Source organism: Brienomyrus brachyistius, chromosome 20 (assembly GCF_023856365.1).
Source record: "Brienomyrus brachyistius isolate T26 chromosome 20, BBRACH_0.4, whole genome shotgun sequence".
NCBI classification, from domain to species: Eukaryota; Metazoa; Chordata; class Actinopteri; order Osteoglossiformes; family Mormyridae; genus Brienomyrus; species Brienomyrus brachyistius.
The window spans coordinates 3,957,177-3,982,548 of NC_064552.1; the positions used below are offsets into that span (position 1 = coordinate 3,957,177).

At 43.5% G+C, this 25,372-nt stretch overlaps 1 protein-coding gene across 3 annotated transcripts; it reads left to right on the top strand.

Moving 5' to 3' along the window:
- The first annotated feature begins 775 nt into the window (after positions 1-775).
- On the top strand, positions 776-23,421 carry LOC125715960 (lysyl oxidase homolog 4-like). Of its 3 annotated transcripts, none has more exons than XM_048988124.1 (15): positions 776-891; positions 2,328-2,596; positions 3,075-3,817; positions 5,316-5,530; positions 10,241-10,279; positions 10,573-10,795; positions 11,436-11,616; positions 16,424-16,578; positions 17,145-17,312; positions 18,452-18,614; positions 19,086-19,329; positions 19,775-19,890; positions 20,004-20,140; positions 22,049-22,160; positions 22,721-23,421. In XM_048988124.1, exons 2-15 carry the CDS (start codon positions 2,335-2,337, stop codon positions 22,789-22,791), a joined length of 2,829 nt encoding a protein of 942 aa, XP_048844081.1. In that variant the 5' UTR covers positions 776-891; positions 2,328-2,334; the 3' UTR covers positions 22,792-23,421. The 3 variants fall into 3 exon arrangements, with proteins under 3 accessions (XP_048844081.1, XP_048844083.1, XP_048844082.1); XM_048988126.1 differs by having other exon boundaries at positions 873-895; XM_048988125.1 differs by lacking the exon at positions 776-891 and adding an exon at positions 2,114-2,233.
- The last annotated feature ends 1,951 nt before the right edge of the window (positions 23,422-25,372 follow it).

Genomic DNA, 25,372 nt, shown 5'->3' on the forward strand with positions numbered 1-25,372 from the left:
AAAAATACACTGCAAATTTACTAGTTTATTTAGATTGTGAACTGGTGAACGTTTAGATCACACTTTGTCATATAACCAGAAGTAGTGGCGGTTGTGGTATGTTTAGCTGATGCCTTTATTCAACCAGCGAGGTTTGTATTGATTAGAGCTCTCTGATGGAACACTTACCCGTCCTTTTGCAGATAAACAAAAACTAGAGCCAGACTCTTATACAAATAAATAGTAGACAAATGGCTGTTTAGCTGGGTGCTGTGTCCTTTAGAATCTCACTCCAGAAAAAGATAGATTTTTGGGTATGAATCTCATCCTAGGCAGCATAGCACACGAAGCAGGGAATGCCAGTCTATGAAATGCCACTCCATCTCAAGGCAGAAAAATACACACACAAACTCACACACTATGGGTGATTTAGAAATGACTGATGAAGTGGTCTCACCAAATTAATGATGATCAACCAAAAGAACTTGCTTTCTTCTGGAGCTCCATCAAAACTACTGTTCTTGGTATAAATAATCAAATCATGTATTTTACATCTCAGTTGCAAGTAGCAGGCAGTACAGTTCAATAAAGTATTCATTCCATGCAACAGGTGTATGACTAACACAGAAACTGGCACCCAACAGGAGGGATGTCTGATGATTCCCACCAAAAAAGAATACAAAAAGCTGCAGGCTACGGTTGACAATGAAGCACTCATAATGTCGATGTGTGAGCCTTCTGACAAAGGCCAAAGTGGGAGGGAAGGAGAAAGGGACATAAGGAAGGAGGGAACAGAGAAGGGAGGGATTGGAGGAGAGGGCCAGTCTAGACCAAAGATCTCAGCTTATCACCCTCCTTCATTTTCTCCTTCTCTCCAAGGGAGCCACACATAGAGACAAAGCTGGCTGTCAGGTGGGTGAGTCTCCCACTTTAACTGCTGCCATGAGACTATTCTTTGCTTTACTGACCCATTCTGCTCATTTAGTAGTTTACTCCTACAGTAGTATACCACTGGATATGAAATATGTGTATTTTTTGTACTTGTCTGCTCACTATAATGATGATTCTGCATGAGTTATTAATTCTGCATGGTCTACGCAAAACAGAGGATCTTGAAAATTTATGAGAGTTCTTTCAGGTTCTGGCAACTTCTGTGTCGATTTCAATTGAATTGGTTTAATTGGTTAAGAGGAAGATGACAGAATGAGTACTCCAGCACAAATAGCAGCACTTGCAAAGGAGGAATTAAAGTATCAGAGTACTCATTTTGCAGTTATCTTACTGATGCTATAAAATACAAAATAAGAACATCTTTAAAAATCACGCGAAAATGCACGATTTTTGATTAATCCGACAAAATCCAAGAGAAACAAGGTTGATCAAAAATATTAATTTCGAACAAGAAATTACGTTTTACCCTAATGAGGGAGATTTTTACTTATGACACCTAAGTCGCATATATCCAAAGAGGACCGGCATTTTTAAAATCGCTATCAGCTTGCCTGAGAACGAGCAGCGTATAGGTATTACCGTGTGGACTGAGTCCTATGTAATACAGGTTGCTTTAAGGTATTTTGTATCATTTTTCGTTTTTTCCGTTGTAGCAGCTTACTTATTTTTCACGTACAGTTGTAATATGCTATCCACGCATCCAAGTCAAAAATGCATTTAAATATATGAGCCAATATAGCAACAGCATCAAATTTATTTAAAGTATTAAACTTATTATAAGCTTTTGAACATCATGAGCTTAAATACGTTTAATAAATTATACGTATATAATAATAACGTAAATCTCGACTAGTTTACCGGCTAACGTTAATTACTCGGTTTCAACCTAGTCCCTGAACTAGCGTTAGATGTTCCTCTCCAGTGGGGGTCACTGTTGTTCTCTGGGTAATCACAACGCAGACCAAATTATATATATACTTTATCTAATTAATGTTTTCTCAAAAACTCTAAACCGTATCCCTTCATTTCTTCTTCTACATAATCGCAATACCTTAGTGAGAAAAAAAGAACACGGAAAGTTAAAATATACAAAGAGTGGAAATTGTTCCACAAATTTCCCTACGCAAAGGGAAATATAATGAACAAGAGAGAATTTCGGGGAAATTTATCAAGACCTGCACGTGCGAGTCTCGCGGGAAAACCGTTAGGAAGTTACACTGAATTGTATACGTAACCCCCCAATTATGACCTGCCTAGCCTCCGACAGAATATGCAAAACTCATAAGGCGCTCTGAATTAAATTGTAGGTTAAAAATATAACGCAACCCTTTCTGTACAGAGGTTTATGTGTCTGCCGTTCTCACCAGACCGGGTCTGTGATTTTCGCTTCACAACAGAAACGCCATGTTGGTGCTTTTCCTCTTCGTGAGCCATGTGCTGCTCCAATTGGCGCACGGACTCCCGCCGGCCTTTAAAGTACGCCTGGCCGGCAGTGGCGTCGGGAGGAAACCGAACCAAGGCCGCATTGAGGTCTTCTACAACAATGCATGGGGCACCGTCTGCGACGATGAGGTTGACATTAAGCTGACCAACGTGATTTGCCGCGAGCTCGGCTTCCGGCGCGGTATCACGTGGGCGCACAGTGCCAAGTTTGGACAAGGGCGAGGTGAGCATCATTTCCTTTTAAAGTTTAAGCTTGCTCTATTTTAAACCCAATAATATAGGCTTTACTATATCTCAAGGAAAGTCATGACTTATTTGCACTAGCACATACCAGCTGTACGTTTTTATAACCTCTTTATCACATATAATCATAATTTCTGAATTTGGATCCTCTAAGAGGCATATTGCAAAAACTACATTGAACATTATTTATTGGTCTCTATAACATCCCCCTTGTCAGTCAGTTTTTCAATAAAATGTAATTTGCTCAATTTTATGCATTTCTAGGGAAGCAAATTGATCACCCCTTCCTAGTCCTTAAAGCCGAATAATATGCATAGATATAAACTGGCCAAAATGTTTTTTGAGAGGTATTTTATTAGCTTGGGTGCTGGTAAACCTCCTCCTCCTTGATTTTTAAACAGCAAAGCAGGCCAATAACTTAGTGTCTCATTATAGGAATTTGCTGTGTCCCTTATCAGGTCCGATTTGGATGGATAACGTTCGCTGCACTGGTACAGAAACATCAATAGCGAACTGCCAGTTTAATGGCTGGGGAGTCAACGACTGCACACATGCTGAGGACCTCGGTGTGATCTGCAGTCCTCAGAGAAGGTCCGGCCCCCCGCAACACAGGCCTGAGCCTGAGCGTGTGAACTCAGCATCTTCACGGATAGAAAATGTGAACTCACTGTCCCCTTGGACAGAGCATGCCTTTTCTCCATCTCCACCATCTGAGCACTTCAATTCACTTTCCTCATGGTCAGAGAATGCTGAGTCATCTTTTCCACACTCTGAACAAGTGAACTCTCCTTGGATGGAGGATGCGTACACGTCATCTCCACGATCGGAACGGATGAACTCAGCATCTCCCTGGTCAGGTAATGCCATCCAACGTGTGAGTCCTGCTCCCCCTGAGCCAGAACGCACGATCCCCCCTCCTCCACCAGAGCGCACGAGACAGACTCGACGGGGTCATGAGATCGCCCTGCTGCGGAACCTGAACACGCCACGGCAGGGGCGCCGGCCAGCCCAACCCCGTGGACATGTGATCCACCTACAGCGTAGCAATGGGAACACGGTCCCACGTGGGCACCAGATTCCCACAGGTCTTGGGAGTGCTGCTGCGCAAAGGCCCAGCAATGCAGTCACGCATGTAGAGGAAAATCGGCCTGAGCCAGTAAGCAGACATGCACCGGAGAGATACAGCAGCCAGTATGATTCGGTAAGGAATCATAGGGTTCTGCTTCCATTTCTACTGTTGGTTAGTTTGTTGCCCAGTCTGTGGTTTTAAAATAGGATACTTTTAAATATTGTCAGACCAGACCTACTAGCCACTAGAGAGTTATTCACACACTCATTACATATATAATGACACATTAACTCATGCAAACCAACATGCACACACCCACACTCCCAAGACTGATGATGCTATTTTTTGGAAGGAATCCCATTAGTTTATAGTTTGTTAGTTTGTGATTGTTGAAGAGTAAATTCTTTCATTTATCTTCCCTCATTTTTTCCTGTATTCCTAAACTCACACCTGTAAATACACAATTGACTGTTTTTGTGGCTGGAGTGATTCCAGACAAAAGTTTTGTTTAAACCAGAAATTCTCCACCCATGGGTCACGTCCCATATTGGGTCGCGGCAAGTTCTGAAAGGGTCGCGGCGCAGAGTTGGAAATATAAGAATTTGAAAATCAGCAAGCTCCTATGTTGATCCACGATCAGATTTCCCAGCCCCGGTCCTAGAATTAACTTATATAAATCGGTCTTGGGTCGGCTGCTGCTTAATGCAAAACTAGTGATAACCAATCCAAGAAGCCAAACCACAGATGCTTAATTTAAAATTCACTGGCAAATCCAATAAGAGTTGTGCAATAGGTGTTGATTAGCATAAATTACAGAGTGCACGATGCACTTCTTCTTAGCGATAATATAAATCTATACTTGATATAGGGTCATGATTGAACTGGCCTGGTAAAAATTGGATCTTGGTGCAAAACGTTTGAGAAACAACAATTTATACAATCAAGATGCGGGGAAAGAAATCTGATCATGACTGTATGTACAAGAGATTGGAGTCAAACAGCATGTTTGTGTTGGGATTCAGATTTGTACCAGGCCTTGCCCTTGGGTTTCAGGGTACGCTGAGGGTGCAAAGTGAATGCATTTGGTCACATGTGTAGACATGGCTTGTAAGTGAAAGTATCTGGCTGATGGCCAAATGAAAATGTCTGTCAGATTACTAGATGGAGATACAATATCGAAAACCTTCTTTGACGGTTACAGGATGTAGGTAAAACACTTTCCTGGTTTGGATTCCTGTAAGGTTTCATACTGTCAAAGGTGACAGTTTAAGGAAGCAGCTTCAGTGGTGAGTAGGGAGCCAGACTTGTGACTCCCATTAGGATGTATGGAGAAGTTCCAAGGAGGTTTGTGTTGTGGAACCTTTTGGACAAGGCAGTTAATCTGAATTGCACCAATAAGAATTCAGATGTATTAAGGTCAGAATGAAGTCACTTGGATGAAAGTGATCGATTAAAACACTGCATGACACTAACCGCGTTTCAGTCAGAAGTCTGTAATGTTTGTCAGTTAAGGCCTAGCAGGGGAGCATTGGTTGGATGCACGCAAAACATGGGCATGATGTTCCAGGAGTGATACCTTAGGAATATGGGAATACCACAGTGAATATCTGGTCATCTTCTTCCCCCTCAGGCTTCCACGTATGTGAATTTTGAAGAGGTACGTGTGCGGCCCGTCGTGCCAGCGACCAGGGGTTACGCGCTGGTTACGGAGGGTGCGGTGGAAGTGATGTACAATGGGAATTGGAGGTATGTTTGTGACCTTGGATGGGACCTCAGTGCCAGTCAAGTAGTCTGCGGGATGCTGGGATTCCCTGCGGCGGAGCAGCACAACGTCAACATGTACAGGTAAGCCCAATCCACTCATGGTTCATGAGGTGGATGCTAATGATGTTATTCATCTTTAAGCAGAATATGGTGCGATGTCAGAACCACATTTAAAAAGAAGTTATTTGTTTTGCTTTTCCCTCCTATTCAGAGTTAGAGTTGACTGGTGGATACGGATTATTTGTGTGTCTGCCTTTCTGTTTTTGCATCTGGGCTTGTGTAAATGTGTATATATGTCAGCATGAGTATCTTTGAGTGTCTGTATGCGTATAAAGATATGTTTGTGTGAACATGAATGACACCGACACTGACTGACGTCTTTGTAGATGTGTGTGTTTTTGTATGAAATGTCTGTATGTCTGCATGAGCTGCCGTGGCTGTCCAGCCGTACTGCAGTGCCTAACAGTCAGACGGCTATTTTTAGTGGCCCGAGTGAAGCATTTGCAGTTTAAAATTAGCGGTGTCCCCCCCCCCCCCATCCAGAAGGCCTTAATGGCACACTTATTTTACGTTTTATTTGGCCTCACTGGGCACATGCCCTTTTCCTCTCTCCTTTTCTTCCTCTTTGACTTTCTTGCTTTTCTACTTCAGCTTTCTTTCCTCTCTGTCAGACACTCGGTTCGATGCTGACAGTGTTCTGTGGGTGAATAAAAACAATGCTGGTCTGGACACAGGTGATTTAAAATGGGGAAGTGGTTTGGCCACAAATGTTCGAGGATTGCGCAGAAAATCTGTACACCGATAGTCCCAAAATTAGGTCAGTGACATATTTTGAATACATTTTAAGGAGTTTATACTCCTTATTTCCTTTCATTTACATGCTTTTTCCTTCTGCTCAGTACTTTTGATCAATGAGTGCTAGACTGTCAAAAAATACAAAAAATCTTTTAAGCATAAAACTAAGCTTTGACTTTTCCATGATTTACCCCTTAAACCACTTCACTACCTCAGAAATAATTATTGAGCAGCAGTCATCACATTGTGTCTGGATGAAATGCATTTCTCATTCTTAAAAGCTGCAAGGATCTCCAGTCACAGAACAACAGATGTCGCCTGTACACAGCCAGATCATTGGACTTCTTCTGAAGTTCACACTTTGATTATGAGGACGTCGGGTTTAAGCAGTTCCTGCCATTTCACTTTGGAGTGAAAGAATCACTCCCAAACACACCGTCACACATACACAAAGCGGGGCCTGCATCCCATTGCTTAAATTGCACCATTTAAGCTTCTTTTGCTTCAGGCATAACTAGGATCAGAATAGCCTAGAATGAGGTGAAGATTGTCAGTTTTGCATCACGACTAGCGTTCATGTGGAGACGCACGTTCTTCTGTTCCGCCTTCTAAGCATGGGCTGCTGTTGCATCCAATCAGGTCTCTTGAATAGCCTATACATCATGTAATTATATGTTTAAGGAAGACTGAGGCCTTGGAAGCTTTTTTTTGTGTTTTTGAACAACGCCCTGCAGTGTCAGCAAGTCTCACCAGAGGTGATTAAAATACTCTCTTCTCTGTTCGAGCCACTGTTTTATTTTTTTTTTAAATCTAGCTTATTTTGAAGCAAAGTATGAGTAGATGACTTTATCTTGAATATGTTCATTTTTAGGAGGCACGTATCACGTTTGACGGGTCACTTTGCTGAGCCAAGAATCATCTCTCCTGAATAGTTGTTTCGAAGACGTGTCATTCTCAGATTTAAATCGGTGGACACGAGCCTTTTTGTGCTAGCACACCTTTTGATCTCTGCAGCAAAGGTCAGATCTGATTCACATCCTGAGTCATCTCAGAAAGTTGAAATAAGCAGGGATGTGATATGGATCATGTCTGTGGATGTTGACCACATGAACTGTGATCGTTGTAGTGCATTTTAGAAGTGACTTTTGCATAATTAAATGCTCTTAACTAAACTGGCAATAGCATCCTAAGTTGGTAAAACTGATTCTCATTGGTGTCATTGACCCTGAAACATCTGTCACCACAGGAAGCAAGTGTGAAAGATGTTAGTGTCACTGAAGCAACTCTTCTGCCATATGATCAATCCCCTTGATGGTTTTGTGGCCTAGTACTTACATATTTGAATTTTGGCTGTGTGAGGACCTCACTTGGGATACACTAATCCCATAGTTGCTTGTCTTTAAAAAATGACCCATCTGTGAGTGTTATACATTTGGTTCACAGAGGTGTCAGCCATGAAAAAGATTTTGCCGTTGAATAAAGTGAAAGCACTTGGTTCTGCGATGCAGGAATGTTTTTCTCGGAATCCCTCCAGTGACTTGCCTTGTGGTAACTTGCCACAGAAGTTGATAATTAGCTGGTGTGAGTTAAGCGGCTGTTTGTCAGCATAAGCGTGATGCTTAGTGTGAAACTGTCTAGGTGCTGGGGCTGGTGTGGGGGAAGGTCATTCATTTCATTTTGAAAAGCCAGTGGTTCATTTGTCTGAGGAGCATCATGTAGCACCTTGCGTCTTAAATAATATTTAATGTACTATTTAACATAGTATTTTTAAGTTGATAACCTGATGAAGGTGAAAATGCATCAGGGTTTCTCTTTTATAAAAATAACATTGGCTGTATTTTATCTGCATACAGATTATGACTGATGTTTCACAGTCTCACTGAGCCCGAGTAGAACACAGACTGAAGAATTACTTGCTACATGGAACATCCCATTAACTGCCAGTAGTCAGCTGATTTGCAGACAAGGTCTTGCTCTCTTTAGGTCTGTGAGCCCTATTTATTTGTCTTGGACATCCGTATTAGTATCTTGAAATGTAGGGTAGTTGCAATAACACCACAGGTTTCAGACAAATATGTTTTTATTAGCTGGTTTTTCTGATCCAAAAAAAAATGTTGTCTGGGCTCGGCCATGACAGTACCACTGCAGTGCCACGTGGCAGACGTATTAAAGCAAGTCATTCCCAAGACCAGTGGCTAAATTCAGCTCCTCCATTCATATTAATGAACCGCAGAAGCTCCGAGTCTAACTGTAGAGCTTCTTCTCGGGTTCCCTCACGGGAGGAGGAACCAAGCGAAGGCCAAGACAGCCTCGAGCGTACGAAGTGTGCGGCATTCACTGTTATGGCCGGCCCACATTAACACGTACCGCGGATTCCTGAGACACCAGATGGAACAAAAAAGAGGCAGGGCCCTTTAATCGGATGGATTTGGCAGCTGCGTTAGTCCTTGAATGGCAGACATTCACTGTGGTCAATAAAAATACTTCCTCCTTCACAAACTGGCTTACTTTTTGGAGTCTGTGTTTTAGTTTATATACCTTAGTCAAGGGTAGACCATCAACAGCATGCCCCAAATCCTGGCTGTTTCAAATTCGGTACCATTTTTTAATATTTACTTTTTTGTGGAACACACTGGCGCAGCAGGTCGTTGTCGGCCTTGTTCCTGAGGGATTGTGAGCGGGTCGCATTCTAAGGTGCCATTAATATACATTAATATAGTCATAACATAGTATTCTTACCTCGCTACAGACAATAGCTCGTGTAGCAGGTGTTTTTACACATTGAGTTTAGATCTACCTGAGTAGCAGTAGGTACATGAAAATTCATGAAAATCAGATGTGACTCTTAACGCATACATTTCTTCATCTGCTGCAGTTTCCCGACCCTCAAATGTTCTGTCTTGGATAAAAGCATTAGCCCGGGGAATGGCTGAAAATGCCTTTTTTATGTGTAGTTAGAGCAGTGTCCGCCTTGCTTGGTCGAGGTGCTTCTCCACCCACAGGTGATGTTTGTATGATTTACATCTCGATGGTGATTCCAAATGTGTTCACTTTGGCTAGACAGCTTCCCTAAATGTGAGGCAGAAATATCCCGAGGTGGCCATGCATGGAGAGTCCGACTTGGCTCCACAAAGGGAACATTGAGACCTTCGGCTGCTCCTGGTTTGTGGCCACAGAGCTGCACCAACATTTTTGCTTGTTTTGCATCCCGAATGATTTATCGGCTGTTTATTTGCCAGCTGTCTGTAACGTGGCAAACACTGAGTGGAGGGGCTCCCAGTCATATGCTACCTGCGTTGAGGTACAAGACTGACATTTTATTGCATGCACTTGTACTGTGTAGCATTTTGGATATTTTCTGAGGTCACACAGTTGTTTATGTACCTCAATCAAGGTGTGCTTTGATGGGATTTAGAGATGATTTTAATGTCCACACAGACTGTATTTGGGATTTGCACACTTACAGACATAACTTTCACCTTGGTGAATCGTTTTTGATCACTTACCAAGCAGTAATTATGGTTTTCCCCAAACGTTTTTTCTTGTATTCTCACTTAAATTTTTGCAATAAAAATGTTATTTGCTTCTTTATTCTGTATAAATAAAACTGATTCATTGTCAATGTTTATTATATTACAAGTTATTGACTTTATATCTGTTTTTTAAGTCTCTTGCCTGTTATAAATTATTTATGTAACTGATACTTGAATTCAGGATTAATCACTGACGTACGCTGGTCTGTTTCGGCTTAAGTCGTGCCTCACGACCTGCAGCCCAGTAAACTACCCATCCAAACTGCTGCCTGTTTTCAAGTGCAAAGCCAATGAACAACCTTTAAATGAGGAAACGATCTTGAGGAAATGTGGTTGGTAAATGTGTGGCAGTCGGGATTTGTTTCCCCTTGTCCAGTGATGATATATCAGTTATGTTCACATTGGTACAGCAAAAGATTTTCCCTGAATCAATGCAATGACCTTCCCTATTTGTGTATTTCAGGAAAGCATGGGACACAATGATGGCTGATCCATCTGACAGGTGAGGGTGAAGAACTGTCTTAAAAATATATGACAGAGAAGAATTGGCAGCTGAATGTTTTTTCAAAAAGGCAACGTAATTTAGTGGTAATATTATGGCTATTAATTTAATTCAAAGATTGTTTCACATAAAGTCTAGGAAAATTCATGCAATATGTTGCTGCAGACATTTTTACCCATAGCTTGCAACTCTGTCCTTTATTTCACACTTAAATATGTACTATTATTTAAAGGTAATACTTTACACCCACAATGTTTTGTCTTCAAGTCTGATACCTTGGCTGCTTCCTGCAGGCTGGGCTCCCAGGTCAGCAAGAAGACCTCCTGGGTTGAGAAGGTGCTCTGTCAGGGCACAGAGAGCAGCCTGGAGCAGTGCCGTGCACTGCTCTCCATCCCCCACAGCGAGGTTCCCTGCGAAGGCGGCATGTTCGCTGTGACTCGCTGTGTCCCAGGGGCCCAGTTTGCCAATTTGGCCTCCTCTTATGACAGCACATCATGGGTGCCCCACACCAATCAGGTGAGTGCTTATTGGCCTCCTCCTATGAGAGCACATCATGGGTGCCCCACACCAATCAGGTGAGTGCTTACTGGCCTCCTTTTTGCTCTGTCTGTTATGTTCAGTCAGAATGACCAGTACTGGTGTATCCTTCTGGATGGACTATTTCCAGAATGGTACATTGCAATTAAGCAGTTTGAAAACCATTGCAAAACTTTAAAAAGCACGCTGAACAGAACCCTCTCTTCTTTGGGATTAAATGCATGGAAAGTTGGACCACACATGTTAAGCACATTTTTACAGGGTTTCAAAGGCTCAAAACATGTTTTTTTTTTTTTTTTAAAAAACAACTCTTTTCTTTGTCGCCACTTCAGTTTTAACTCCAGTTTCAGGCCTCTTTGGTGTATGTATTTATGCCTGTGGAATAAGATGTGAATTTAAGGGACTTTTATTACAGAAATCACAATACATACATAAAATTGATAAACTGTCTCACCGCCTTTTAAAGAATCCGATTCGTAGTTATCATGCAGCTATGACTGAGGAAGCACACTGGCCAAGGAATTTGCGGATGACTGTTATGCTTGAATTTGTTGCTCCGTGTGAGTTACACTGAGTATATGTGCGTTTCCCATTTGTGATGTCATCTGTGTCGTTCCAGGGTGTGGTGCGACTGAAGGCTGGACCCCGTCTGGGCGAGGGGCGCGTGGAGGTTCTGCGCGAGGGGAAGTGGGGTACAGTGTGTGACCACCTGTGGGACCTGCCGGACGCCAGCGTGGTGTGTCGGGAGCTTGGCTTTGGCACAGCACGCCAGGCACTTAACAGGGCACATCTGGGCCAAGGTGAGGCGCTCCTGCTGTGTGCTCCTGTGTCACCGTGCCCAGGGATTCACCCTGATTTCTTACTTTCCATGAGGATAGTGAGGTATTTCTGTGGAGTCGCCACTGCGGGTTGCAGTGGCAGTGAGCTGGAAGGTGTACATATATTTTAATGGTCGGGTATTTTCAGTTTCTGATTTTGCATGTTTGGCATTTTGTCATTTGTGTTTCATTTATAGCAAATATTTCAGTTGAACCCCTGGGAAGCATTAGTGGTGTCTGGTTGCTATGGCAATGAGAGATTACATTCATAATCAAGAACAGTGTTTGACTGATTCTTATGGGAAGTGACTACATTCTTCTAATCTTCTGGGCATGATTAAATATTATCCATCCAGCTCAATAGATAGTCTGAATGTGGTAAAACAAGGCTTGAGGGTGAAAAATATCCCTACAAAAATGAGACTTTGAACAGGTAAAAAAAAAAAAAAAAAAACAATTATTTTCACTGTCACCAGATGTGAAAAAAGACTCATCAGTGATTGGCTGGTCATGCTTTGGCAAAGCCTGCCATTGGTCTCCTCTCAGTCCTTAATCTTTAACAATGAAAAACAAATACCCATGGTGGGTCATGCTCAGTGGGAACCGTTGATGTGTCAAATTTTGTATTTAGCATTACAGCACCAAGCGTTCACATGGAAAGGCTGTGTGGAACAACTTGTATAGATGAAGCCCATTCTTTGGTCTGATTTCTCATCCCTGTATAATCATTCATGAATGAATCTCATCAGAGATGTTATCTGTACTGTAAACAGATATTCATACCCATATATGCAGCAGAAAGTGAATGGTATCAGGCTATGTCTGCTTAATTATACTTCATTATAGAAGTTAAGAAGTGAATAATCATGTAATGTTTAACCATAAAGTTATTTTGGATGGTTGTCCAAACAGAGTCCATTTGTGCGATTTTCATTTATGTAGTAAAGTACATGACTGAAGTCCCAATAAGTTCTGAGAAGTTTTTCTGTAGTTACTTGGCACTTTTCTCAGAACCAGCCGTAATTGCTGGAACCCGCTGGCGTTTCCTGTGGATCTGGATGAGCTTGGGATGTTTCGCCATCTTTGCCCAAAAAGCCTTTTGTTTGGTTTAGCTGATGAACCCCTCAAGAAAAGTGAAAGGAGCCGAGATCCTGTGTATGTGTTAAGGAATGTAACTTTTTCCTGTGGCAATGCAGGCTGTTAAACACACAGCAGTTAGTGAAGGCACTTATTAGCCTGTAGATCAAAGGCAGTCATAGCGAACACGTGCTGTGCTGATCTGAATCCTGATAATGAGCTTGGTTCTGTCGATGCCTGGTTTGTTTAACAGATGCGTTTGTCCTCAGCCATGTTGAAGTGAGGATTAGAGAACACTGCCATTTAGAAATGCTTTCACTATGGGTGCTGTGTGACAGCATCTACACACTGGACTGCACTTCCTCACAGTTTAAACAGTTTGTAAATAAAACTCGTTATTATTAAAAGGGTCTGACTCAATTAGCCTAACTGCTATTCTGAGGATTGTGTGAGGAGAGCCATACGACATGGGTTTCCTCTTCCTTATTCCTGCTGCAAGGTCAGAGGTTATTGAAGGTTGTTAGAGTCTACTGGTAGCCAGGTAACGGAAACATATGTCCAATTTAATTTAAAATAAATTAACAGTAGTTCTTCCTAAGTCCATTAGAGGTCAGCACAAGGTCCATCAGAAAACTGCACCCAAAACATTAAGCCCTCCCGCCAGCTATTATTTTCTTATTTGCAGAGAGCTAAAATAACTTGCTGAGATGATCCATCATGTCCTCGGATGCCAGAAAAATTACAGAGGGCAGAGAGTTGCCATTTTCATTTTTAGGGCCTTGGTTTTGCGAGTCTCGGTATCATTCTGTCAGTGACGTAGCAACCCCTTGCTTGTGGCTCCTCACTCCACATTAAAAGTATCAAGGCTTGGTCGATTTAGACCAGCGATCCTCCCTGCAGCCAATGCATTTAGGTTAACATTGTCTGTCAGTGGGTTATATCAATAACACAACTGACAAGTAGGGAAGAATCAGAGGATGAGCTTCCCAGGGCTTTCTGTTCTTCTGGGACTTTCCCTGTCACTCTGCGGCTTTCTGCTTCTTTTCTTCTGTGGGCCGCAGATTTTCTTCCCGGTCTTTTACCTCTGGATGCACCCCCCTGTGGAGCCGTGGTCTCCTTTGCATTCCACTTAATGACAAGTGTCTTTGACCCTAGAAGTCGATCCCAGTCTTGTCATTGTCTGTAAAAGCTGGGAACAGCTGGCATGTCTGTCTAGAAAAATGCCATTTCGAAGTGCATTCATGTTGCATTCATCGCGATGTGATTGGTCTCCCAGTGCAGACTTCCCATCGACCCCCTCCCTCGTCACTCCATTATCTGAGGGTTATACATGTTGAGATATGTTTGAAAGTGAATTCTCAATCAACACAATATATTTTCAATCATTTCAGTTTATTGTGTATTTACAGTATATGTCATTACACTTGCATTATTATGTACAGTCAGCCATGCTACAATGCGTAATATCACACTTTGAATCTGTTCTAACTGATTTATTGGTACCCAAGTCCAATACAATGTGGAAATGCATTTGTATTTGTGCAATTTTTAGTGAAAGGGTCACCATGCAAATTACAAAGCCATGTAGTCTTTAACAAACACTACTTGCACACAAAAACAGCTGTACGAGTGAACGATAGTGATGTCCAGTTTATGAACAAATCATTCTTTTGAACCAGTTATTTTCATTGAATTGGTCAAACCGGTTTTCAAATCTAAACAAATTGAAATTTTTGTTTAATTAAGTATTGCATAGGTCAAAGTCTTAGATTTTAAAAATCAAAAAGTTTTTGACAAATTGTCATATACAAACATAGTAATGGTATTTTTATTTCACTTGCTTTTATTTGTTTGCTTTTTATGCAGACTGTCTGTAGCCATGTTGATTTGCCCCTCTGCATACCGTAATCTGTTGTATTTGTGCTGTGTGCATGCCTGGGTGCATGGCGGTTGTGGTCCACTACTCCTGACTAATGATGGCCAAAACGACGCTTCACGAACCATTTGCTGTATTTTCTGGCCCCATTAGATGGTGCTCACTGTTCAAAAAACTGCTCAAAACATGCCCCAAAGCAAACCAAGAGCACCATCTAGTGGGGTAAGAAAATACAGCAAATGGTTCATTTAGCGTTGTTTTGGCCTTCACTACTCCCGACTCTAGGCAATCCACAAGTCAGAGGGTTCAGCATGTTCGGTTGAAGCAGTTACTAGGCAATTCTTATGAGACTCATAAGACCATTAGGAGATGTTTACGATATAATTTATTATCATTATTTCTTATTGAAAAGCCATACAGTTACATTTTTAGCCACTGGTACCACTCTTTTTCTAATTTGATTCATTTTGTAGGCGTAAGTTACTAAGTTTTGCTTTGTGCATTCCCCTAACCTTATTTTCCCCATTGAATATTTGTATTTTAGTATGCAGTTTTAGTGAACACAAGGTTTTTCAGGAACGCATTAATCTCGTTGTAGCAGGACCGACTGTATAAATGTAATTATCTTGTGCAGTGCATTACCAGTAGTCTAGTGCTGTATATTTTAGATGACTATGGTGGTTCAGTGTGTGTGTTGAGTTAGCACGGTCTCCCTGTTTTGCTTGGGTTTCCTCCTGGTATTCTAGTTTCCTTCTGCAGTTCAAAAAACATGCGGTTAGGTGAACTGGTGACTCCAAATAGCCCGTAGTGAATGATCCCCCTTGCTTCCTGGAATCTAGGCTCTTCCCTGCCTAGTATTGCATAAGTGGTTGGAAAATGCATGCGTATTCAGACTGTATTGAATGTGTCATCATTGATGTTAGTCTTACTGTTATGTCACTTTATTTTGCTCATTTGACTTCCTCTGCCGGCTCCTGGAAGATGGGCTCCCCCTTGGAGTCTTTTTAGGGAGTTTTTCGTGCCACTGTCTCCCCTGGCTATCTCTCCAGGGGCTTTGGGCAGGGATAATGTAATGCACTTTGAGACAATGTAATGTTGTAAAAATCCATCCATCCATTTTCCAAACCGCTTATCCTACTGGGTCACGGGGGGTCCGGAGGCTATCCCGGAAGCAATGGGCACGAGGCAGGGAACAACCCAGGATGGGGGGCCAGCCCATCGCAGGGCACACTCACACACCATTCACTCACACATGCATACCTACGGGCAATTTAGCAAGTCCAGTTAGCCTCAACGTGTTTTTGGACTGTGGGGGGAAACCGGAGTACCCGGAGGAAACCCCACGACGACATGGGGAGAACATGCAAACTCCACACACATGTGATCCAGGTGGAGACTCGAACCCGGGTCCCAGCGGTGTGAGGCAACAGTGCTAACCACTGCACCACCATGCTGCCCCCGTGTTGTAAAAATGCTCTATACAAATAAAAATTAATTCGATTGAACTGAATTTATGTTTTAAGGAGAAATGAGGACACTGCACAGAGTTAAAAATGAAAAAATTATTCCATCTGGAAAATTAAAATATGCTGTGAACTGTTGATGCACCGGTCCTTAATTGGTGAGGGCTGCCTAAGTGCTGTTAATCAAAGGAGATAAAAGCATGAGATGCTGAAATAAGTTTCTTAATGAAGGATTCTGTGCCGTTCTGATTGATGCAGATGAAGTGCTTTAAGAACCATTTGAGTGAGTTAAGTGTAAAATGGATAGCTGTGTAAATCTGGCACAAAGGAGCCTGCCAAGGCACCGGGCTGACGGCCTGCACTCCCCCTGCAGGGACGGGTCCCATACACATGAACTCTGTGCAGTGCACGGGCACTGAGAAGTCCATCTTGCAGTGCCAGCACCAAGAAGCCACCTACTGGACCTGTAAACACTCCCAGGATGCGGCGGTCCGCTGCAATGTGCCCAAGATGGGCCTGGAGAGCACGGTGAGGCCCATTCCTACACAGTGGACCATCATCAGCCATGAAAAAGATTCACTGGGTGTTACGATGTTGTCTTGCTTTTCGCTCTCTTTCTTCTTTCCTTCCTTGTGCTCTTCAAATATGGCTCCACCCCCTTTGATCATGACTCCACCCCCTTTGATTCTGACTCAACCCCTGACCTAACCACTCCGCCCCTTTTGATCCTGACTCCACCCCTGACCTAACCACTCTACCCGCTTTGATCCTGACTCCACCCCTGACCTAACCACTCCGCCCCTTTTGATCCTGACTCCACCCCTGACCTTACCACTCTACCCACTTTGATCCTGACTCCACCCCTGACCTAACCACTCCGCCCCTTTTGATCCTGACCCCACCCCTGACCTAACCACTCTGCCCCTTTTGATCCTGACCCCACCCCTGACCTAACCACTCCACCCCTTTTGATCCTGACCCCACCCCTGACCTAACCACTCCGCCCCTTTTGATCCTGACCCCACCCCTGACCTAACCACTCCGTCCCTTTTGATCCTGACTCCACCCCTGACCTACCCTGCTGCCCCACCTAGGTGCGCCTCGTGGGTGGCCGGGAGCCTGCTGAGGGCCGTGTGGAGGTGTTGCTGGATGTGGGTGGTAGGCGGCGCTGGGGGGCCATCTGCAGCGAGAACTGGGGCCTCACCGAAGCCATGGTGGTGTGCCGGCAGCTGGGCTTCGGCTTTGCGTCACGCGCTCATCAGGTGAGCGGGGTGTCATGGCCGCCACCGCGTGGGCGTGTGGGAGCGCCGATGTAAACAGAAAACCTGCTATTGCGAGAAAACCTTTGAATATGACGTGTAAATCACTTTGGATTAAGCAAGCGCTGAGAGAGGTCAATGCAAATACTATAAAATACTGAGGACAGCCTTAGAATGGGCTGTAAAATAGTGTAAAATTAAAGTTTTTATTCTGCTAAACCAGGTGCAAAACATTTAGTTAAGTTGCATGACTCAGTTCTTTTTCCACGCGTCTACATACTATGAGGCATATGAATGTGGACTGAGATGAAATTCCATTGCATTAGGTCCCAAAGGACTGGATAATTACAGACAGATTATGAGGTGCTGGGTACATTTTAAGATATAGTGTGTTAATTGATCACACCTGTCACACATGGTATAAAACCTTTGTGTTTAGGCTGCACAAAAAACGAAAAAAATTCAGTTTCAAGGTGATTATTTTCACTTGATTCATTTGCCCAGAAGTATAGATATGAGCAGCATTTAAATACTCCTTACTAATAGCAGTTTAGTAATAGCCTGCGTTTGGCCTAAATTACATCATTATTGCTGCATATATTTAAAAATGTATTCCCTAATGTCTCATTTTTCCCCAGTCCTCTCCATTTGCATGAAGTGTTTCACAGGTTCACTTAGTGTTCATATTTTGGAAGGCTGTTCTTTTGTGCGGAGTTATTTCCCAAACGGGTAATTGCAGGCTTTACAAAAAAGAACGTGTGACCGCTGCAGAAGAAAGAGTCGGAAGAAAAACAAACTTAAAATAGGTTTTCGTTGCTTGGATTGGCCAAAAAATGTTGGTGTTTTAATTTTTCTTTTCAGATGCTTGTGGCAAATACATATGGAAAAAGACTGTGCTATGCTACGTGCTATGGACTGCTAATGACTGCAGTTATTAGTGCTGCTGGTCGCTAATCTTTGGTGGGATTAGCTGTGGGTGCCGCTAATGCGCCCTCTTTATGCTAAATAACATTAAAAACACAACAGCTGCTTGTGCTGTTGATGTCATGTGATGCTAAGGGTATCTGACCGCGGTTGGCGGAGTAAACGACAAGATACATCAGCAAGACGTTAACCTTGGCTTCTGGCTTACTGCTGTGCAGGAGACATGGTTCTGGTCCGGGGACCCCAGTGCCAGTGACGTGGTTCTAAGTGGGGCGCACTGCACGGGGTCCGAGCTGTCCATCCAGCAGTGTCGCAGGAACAGCCAGGTGTACTGCCCTCGGGGTGGCGGGACAAGGGCAGCGGGCGTCACCTGTGTGGAGAGTGAGTAGCCCCACCAACATCAGGCCCATCTCCTCATACCTCCACAGCCGAAACATTTCCCTACACTCACCCCCTTTACAGTGTAGCTCATTGTGGAAGACACTCAGGGTAACCCAAAGACACTGTAAGAACTAAGCTTTTATAATAGTACGTTTTATTTAGTTAGCAGACATTTTTATCCAAAGCAGTGGATTTTTTAGAAAGAAAATCATTGGAGCAATTGGGAATTAAGGGTCTTACTCTAAGATCCAATTGTGGATCTGTGTTGATCCTGGGATTTGAACCGGCAACCTTCCAGTAACAGGCATCCTACAGCATTCTAACCATGGAGCTACACACCACCATTGTGTCGAATATTGCTGCCATAGATTGCACATAGCTGTGGTTATATTTGTTGTTTGTCATGTATCGATGATAACGTTCATGATGATCAGTGCCCCCCCCCCCCCCCCCCCCCCGCAACCCCCATAGCGGCCCCTGACCTGGTGATAGACGCCCAGCTTGTACAGGAGACAGCTTATGTGGAGGACCGGCCTCTGCACCTCCTCACCTGTGCCCACGAGGAGAACTGCCTGTCCTCCTCCGCCCACCGCATGCAGTGGCCCTACGGGCACCGGCGCCTGCTGCGCTTCTCCTCCCGCATCCACAACTTGGGCCGCGCCGACTTCCGACCCCGCGCCTCCCGGGAGGCCTGGGTCTGGCACCAGTGCCACAGGTGGGCGTGGCGGTGCTGCGAGGACCAGTACCCCCTGCTTATTACCATCAGTCTAACCACGCTCATCAGAAGCGTCTTCTCAGATTCTGTCCACCACACAACCACCCTCTCGCATGTTTCTCTCAGTAAGAAAGATGTGGCAAGATTATAGCGCTTATCGTTTGTTTGTGTATCAGCGTAGCTGTTGGTTCTCATTTAAGATGAATTGCAGTTTGCACAGGATCGTTTCTGTTGGTGCAAGTATTTAGGAACACCCTTCAGGACAAACATGACACTGAAGACACCCTTTGCGGGACCACAAGTATGACCCACAAATACGGCCCACATGTTAAACTCTGCATGAGACCCCGCAAAAATGTGATGTGATATTCGAACTGTCAAAATATAAACGGGCCTGGTTAGTGGCGATGGGCGCTGATGGGGAGCCCAATTTCTCTGTTTACAGACATTATCACAGCATCGAGGTGTTTACACACTATGACCTCCTGACCCTCAACGGCAGTAGAATCGCAGAGGGCCACAAAGCCAGCTTCTGCTTGGAGGACACCACCTGTCCCGATGGTACATCATTATCTTTACTTTTATCAGCAGTCGTCATTTTCAGTAGCTTCTTACGATTCCTATAAACAGTCACACGTGCGAGTCTGAAGAAGCTATGATGGTTTGATGTGCAGGACTGCAGAAACGGTACTCCTGCTATAATATGGGTGACCAGGGCGTCACGGCGGGCTGCTGGGACACGTACCGACACGACATCGACTGCCAGTGGGTCGACATCACAGACGTCAGGCCGGGGAACTACATCTTCCAGGTCAGAGTTCATGCAGGTCACTGGGCGTCCGTTCTTGACGTCAGGACATGAGCTAAATAGGTCACTTCCCAAGTAGGAGTTGACTACACAGTAAAAGAGTCAGACACAACAGAACAATGGTGTTTGTTTACCTGGTATTTAGATTCCGCTTTTCGTCTCATTTTGAAGAGTGTGATTTACTGCACATGAAATTCTCTGCTTTGTGTCTGGAAGCAGAGGCCATTGTAAAGCCACTGGACTTGCAGGCAGGACGCACAGGGACCCAGAGATCCACAGCCAAGGTGCAGGCTGTAATTAAAGAAGGGAAAGTCTGCCTGAATCATTTGCATTCATTAAGGCGTAGACCATTCTGGAGAAAAAACAAGCAGATGGAAAGTGTGTTTACAGCCATTGTGTCATTTTCACCACTGAGAAAACGCTTAAGAAGTACAGTACTGAAATTGGTAAAATCATCTTTATCACCCCACAAATACCGCGGTACCTCCCTCCTGTTCTTTCTCCTCCTATACCAACCATAGTTCTGGTCTATTTTTATTATCCTGTCATTTCTCTACACTGTCTCAAAAATATATATAATTAGTATAACATTAACTGCTGTGATAGCTCCCTCTGATGCTACCCTTAATGAAATCTCTGTAATTTTCTTGCTGAATCTTTGTTAACTGTTTCATGACATCCATGTTGGGGGGGGGCACACTATATAAAAGTTAATTGTATTTAATTGAATTTAAAAGCTGACATAATTTTCTTAACTGTGTCACTTTGTATGATAGAGCCGTCTGTTTTCTCTCTTTCGGATAATGCTTAAAGAAAACGGCCGCTGCGTAACAAGCCTTGACTCAAAGCTTTTTGGGGAAGAACGCAGGACAGTTCCCCAGGTTTCCTGTTCTGCTGCTCCGCTGTCTGTGTGTGGCACATGTCTGATAGAGCCGTCTGTTTTCTCTCTTTCGGATAATGCTTAAAGAAAACGGCCGCTGCGTAACAAGCCTTGACTCAAAGCTTTTTGGGGAAGAACGCAGGACAGTTCCCCAGGTTTCCTGTTCTGCTGCTCCGCCGTCTGTGTGTGGCACATGTCGTCAGCGCACATCACCAGGGCCCGCATGCAGGACTCGCGTCATGTGGATCCAGTATGACCTAATAAAACAGGCCCAAAACCATGGATACATGGAAAACTGCTTTGGAGATACAGATGCAGCATTTTAATTTAAAAGGCAGTCGGCTGATTTTACGGCGGGCAGCAGTGTTATATCCATGACAACAGACTCAGAGTTACCTCCTTATCCTAACATAATTAGAAAGGCTACTGTAATTGGCCCCTGCCCTACTTAGGCACCGGGGCTGTTGGTGTGTTACTGGGCTGTGCTATTGTCGGTTCTGATTTTGGGGCGTCTCAGACAGCGACCATTTAGCGTGCTATATAGCGAACCTCACTGAATTACAGGGCGTAGCTAAAAGCTAAAGGGGCCATTTGGAGGGATGTGCAGCCCATGACTCAGTGCGATGATGTCCCCGGTTACACAGCAGGACCTCTTTCCAGCAATACTACAGGCCCCTAGTAAAATAAGCTTTTCTGTAACATTCATCTTTCTTTTGTTCTTGATGAGATATTTTTTTTCCTATGATTTTTTTTTGGGGACGAATGCTCACATGATTTTTTTATGCATTTCCTGCCTGAATGTTGTAAAAACCTTTTTAAATTACTCAAGCATCTGCAGTATTTTAATTTTTAAGTCCTTCGTTTTCCATGCGTTTTATTTTAGGGATGGACTTACAAAGAATGCCATCCATAAATGTCTACTGAAGAGTCTGGGGAGGGCTCATATTTTCCTGACACTTTCTGAGTACATACGTGCAGTGTTGAGGACCACACCGCTGACTGGGGTCTCTCTCCTGCCCGGCTTTCCGCAGGTGGAGGTTAATCCCTCGCTGGACATGGCAGAATCTGACTTCGTGAACAACGTGATGCGCTGCCGCTGCCGATACGACGGACAGAGAGTCTTTCTGTACAGCTGTCACACCAGTGAGTGCCGGATGCGTACCCCCTCGCATCTCACACCCACACACACAGCCTTGGCCATTAGCCGAACTTGCTAAACTTGCTCCTCTGAAGATCAGTCCGGGCTCTGTGGAGGTAGCAGTGATGAGTCGGTGCTTTAGTTTTAATCATTTTATTTGTTCATTTTTATCACGATGTCATTCATCTGTCCAGCTCAGACTGCAGGCTCCCCTGATTCCCATCTCTCATCCTTTCTCTTTGCTCTAAGCCCCCTTTCCCCACATGATCCCGGCCGTGATAACCTGTCTGCTTATTGTAACCTTTCATCTGGAGTATTCCGTCTCCCACGTACTGATGTTATTTTGTAGGTCACCGATATGTTCACATTGAAATCTAGGTGCTTTTCCTCATCACTACTGCTTTGCTTGGATGCTTCCCCAGACCTCCTGTCCCACACCGTCAGCAGTGTTGAACCATGTTTATTTGCCTGCTGCATCTCTCTCGGATCTGACCAAGTCGCAGTGAATTTCAGCCTAAACCCTGTAGGCAGCCTTGTTGAAACTCACCATTTCTGTCCCCACCAGGAGATGCCTACAGCCCCGAGTCTGAGGACCTCTTCGAGCACGAAGCTCAGATCTCTAATAACTTCATCTAATCTGGGCAGAGCTGAAAGCTGGGGGGGAGGGGTGTGTGTGTGTGTGGGGGGGGGGGGTAATGGCAGGGTCATATGGTAGGTAGGTAACGATGTCAGAAAAGGTACAGAAGGGCATGGGTACTTCTAAACTGTCAGCTTACGGGAGCCATACTGAGTGGCTCATGCCTTGAGGACAATTGGATCTTCGGGATTCTGGTGCCAAAATAACATTCCGGAATGGGATCTTAATGGCAGTTGCAGGGACAGATGTTTTAATGGTAACAGTTTAATTTAAAACAGCTCATAATTTAAAAGTTTGGGTCCGATTAAACAGTCTACTCATTTTTTCTTAAATGTTTCTTCTAAATATTATTCTAAGATATTTTTAAATTATTCAGGAACTATTACAAAGGATATTTGAAAAAACATTTTTAATATATAGCAGTGGACTTGAAACTTGCCGTCCTTGTTGAAAGAATCCTCTTTAGGTAAATGTGTAGTGTCTTTAGAAACAGATCTGTGATATCCACCCTGAAACTGGTGCTTTGTCTCTTGGACTTTATTACAGTATTCTTTGCGTTTTTAATTAAAAATACATATTTTTTGTCAGATTAGGAATAAGTTTTAAATAAATGTACTGTTGCATTTGTATTGTCATGTACATGTTTTAAGTGTTTTGTTTTTTTTTTTAAAAAACACAAAACAAGTCATTGTCTCCTGCTATGTTTTGCGGGTGCTGTCATACCATATAAAATTACAGACGACTCACATGAAATAATGCACTTTTCCTGTTAGTCCTTGGAATTTAAACAGTTATGTTCGCAAAACTTGTCACCAAAATGATAACCAACAATGGCAGCGAAAATATACAGTTTTCCAAAGTGTCCACTGGGCTAGCGTTTACGTCAGCATGACGACGCTTTAGTGAAAATGTACATTTCTTTGTTCTGCTGGTGATATAAAGAAAATTAAAACTTTTGTATATTTTGTGTACAGTTTGCTTACGTGTGACTCACAAAGAAAAAGAGAAATATTACTGTTAAATGAAGCACCCGACCAAAGAATAAATTTAAAATAAATGCTAGTAATATTAGTGAAAGAAATGTTAAAGATGTTAAATTTCAATACTAACAACCGGTACTGGAAAGAGCGAGCAGTATTTAGGTACTGTGTGGAAAACCCACTTAAAAGCATTAAATGAGTTTGCATGGGCCCCCATGAGAACATGGTGGGCTCTCCCAGGGGGGGGGGGGGGGGCAGAGTGGGAACGCCTGGACCTTCAAGCCGCCGCTTCGACTGTTGGGCCTAAACCACTTTAACAGACGTTATGGGTGAGGAGGTACCACAGAGTGGAAAGCCGGCTTTGAAGGGAACACTTCACCTAAAAGGAACAGCAATGGTATCATTTCATGTCTATTTTAGACTGTCTGTCTGACTGATTTTTTTCCTGTTTATTGTTTTGTGACGCCCAGTTACCATCGCTCTGTAACCAAGAGACTGAACAGAGAGATTCCATCAATTACAATCACATTTGTTCTTTCGATATGACGGCGTCAGTGCGATGCACCCTGCTGGTGCGCTAAATTGCTCTCTGGTAGCCCTTTATATACTCAGTCTTAATCCCTTCCCTCGTTTAATTCTTAATGGGAATCTTAGAGATTAAACGAGTTTAAGACTGCCCAGAACCCCTGATGAACTCTCCCTCGAGTGAACAACCAAAAGCTCAGTGTAGTACGCCTCTTGTTGGAAGCCCGATAAATGCTCTTCCTTCAACATAGCAAAGCGGGAATTATATTCAGATTGCCTGAAATAGTTGCAGGTCAAGCATGCTTTTTATTATCAGCCAAAATGAAATGCAAGAGGCTTTCAATGGCATTAAAATAAAATACTGCACAATGAAATGGGAACAGCTGATGACAGTGGGGAATAACACCGACTTCCACTACATACCATCAATACTTATGTCTAGGTTATTTGAAGAAAAAAAAAACATAAAACGTGGGTTTTTTTAAAAGCGCTGCATCAATTTCAGTAAATGAACTACTTCAAATTAGGCTGAATTGGGGGTCTAAACTGCCCGGAAAAGCCAAGACAGGCACATGATGCAGACTGACCGCAAGCACTGGAGCTCAAATGACTTGTCGTTCACTGCAATGCCTAACGTGCCCTTGGGTAACAGCGGCAACTGAACACTTACAGACATGAACACTGCAGTTCTTCACTATTACAGGGAGTGACTATGTCAGGGCAAAAATAACCTACCAAACAACTGGGGGGGGGGGAAATCAAGCAAATAGAAAACCATGTAATTTTGTGCACGTATGTAATGGCTGACTAACATGCACATCTGTAAATGTAACCTTACAGAACATCTGTCAGAACAATACAGTGACGTACTGCGGCATCTTCAACATTCACACTTAACGAAACATTTATTTCTCTTCATCCGAAAGCCCGTAACTTGCTCCAGACAAATGCACACGTATATTTCTGGGAGATCATCTGTGTCCTCGAAAAACCTTTTGTTAAAAAACAGCGCAGACCTATATTACAAAAGTTTGTGTTTAGTTAGATTGCTTAGGCATTTTACAGTGCGACTACA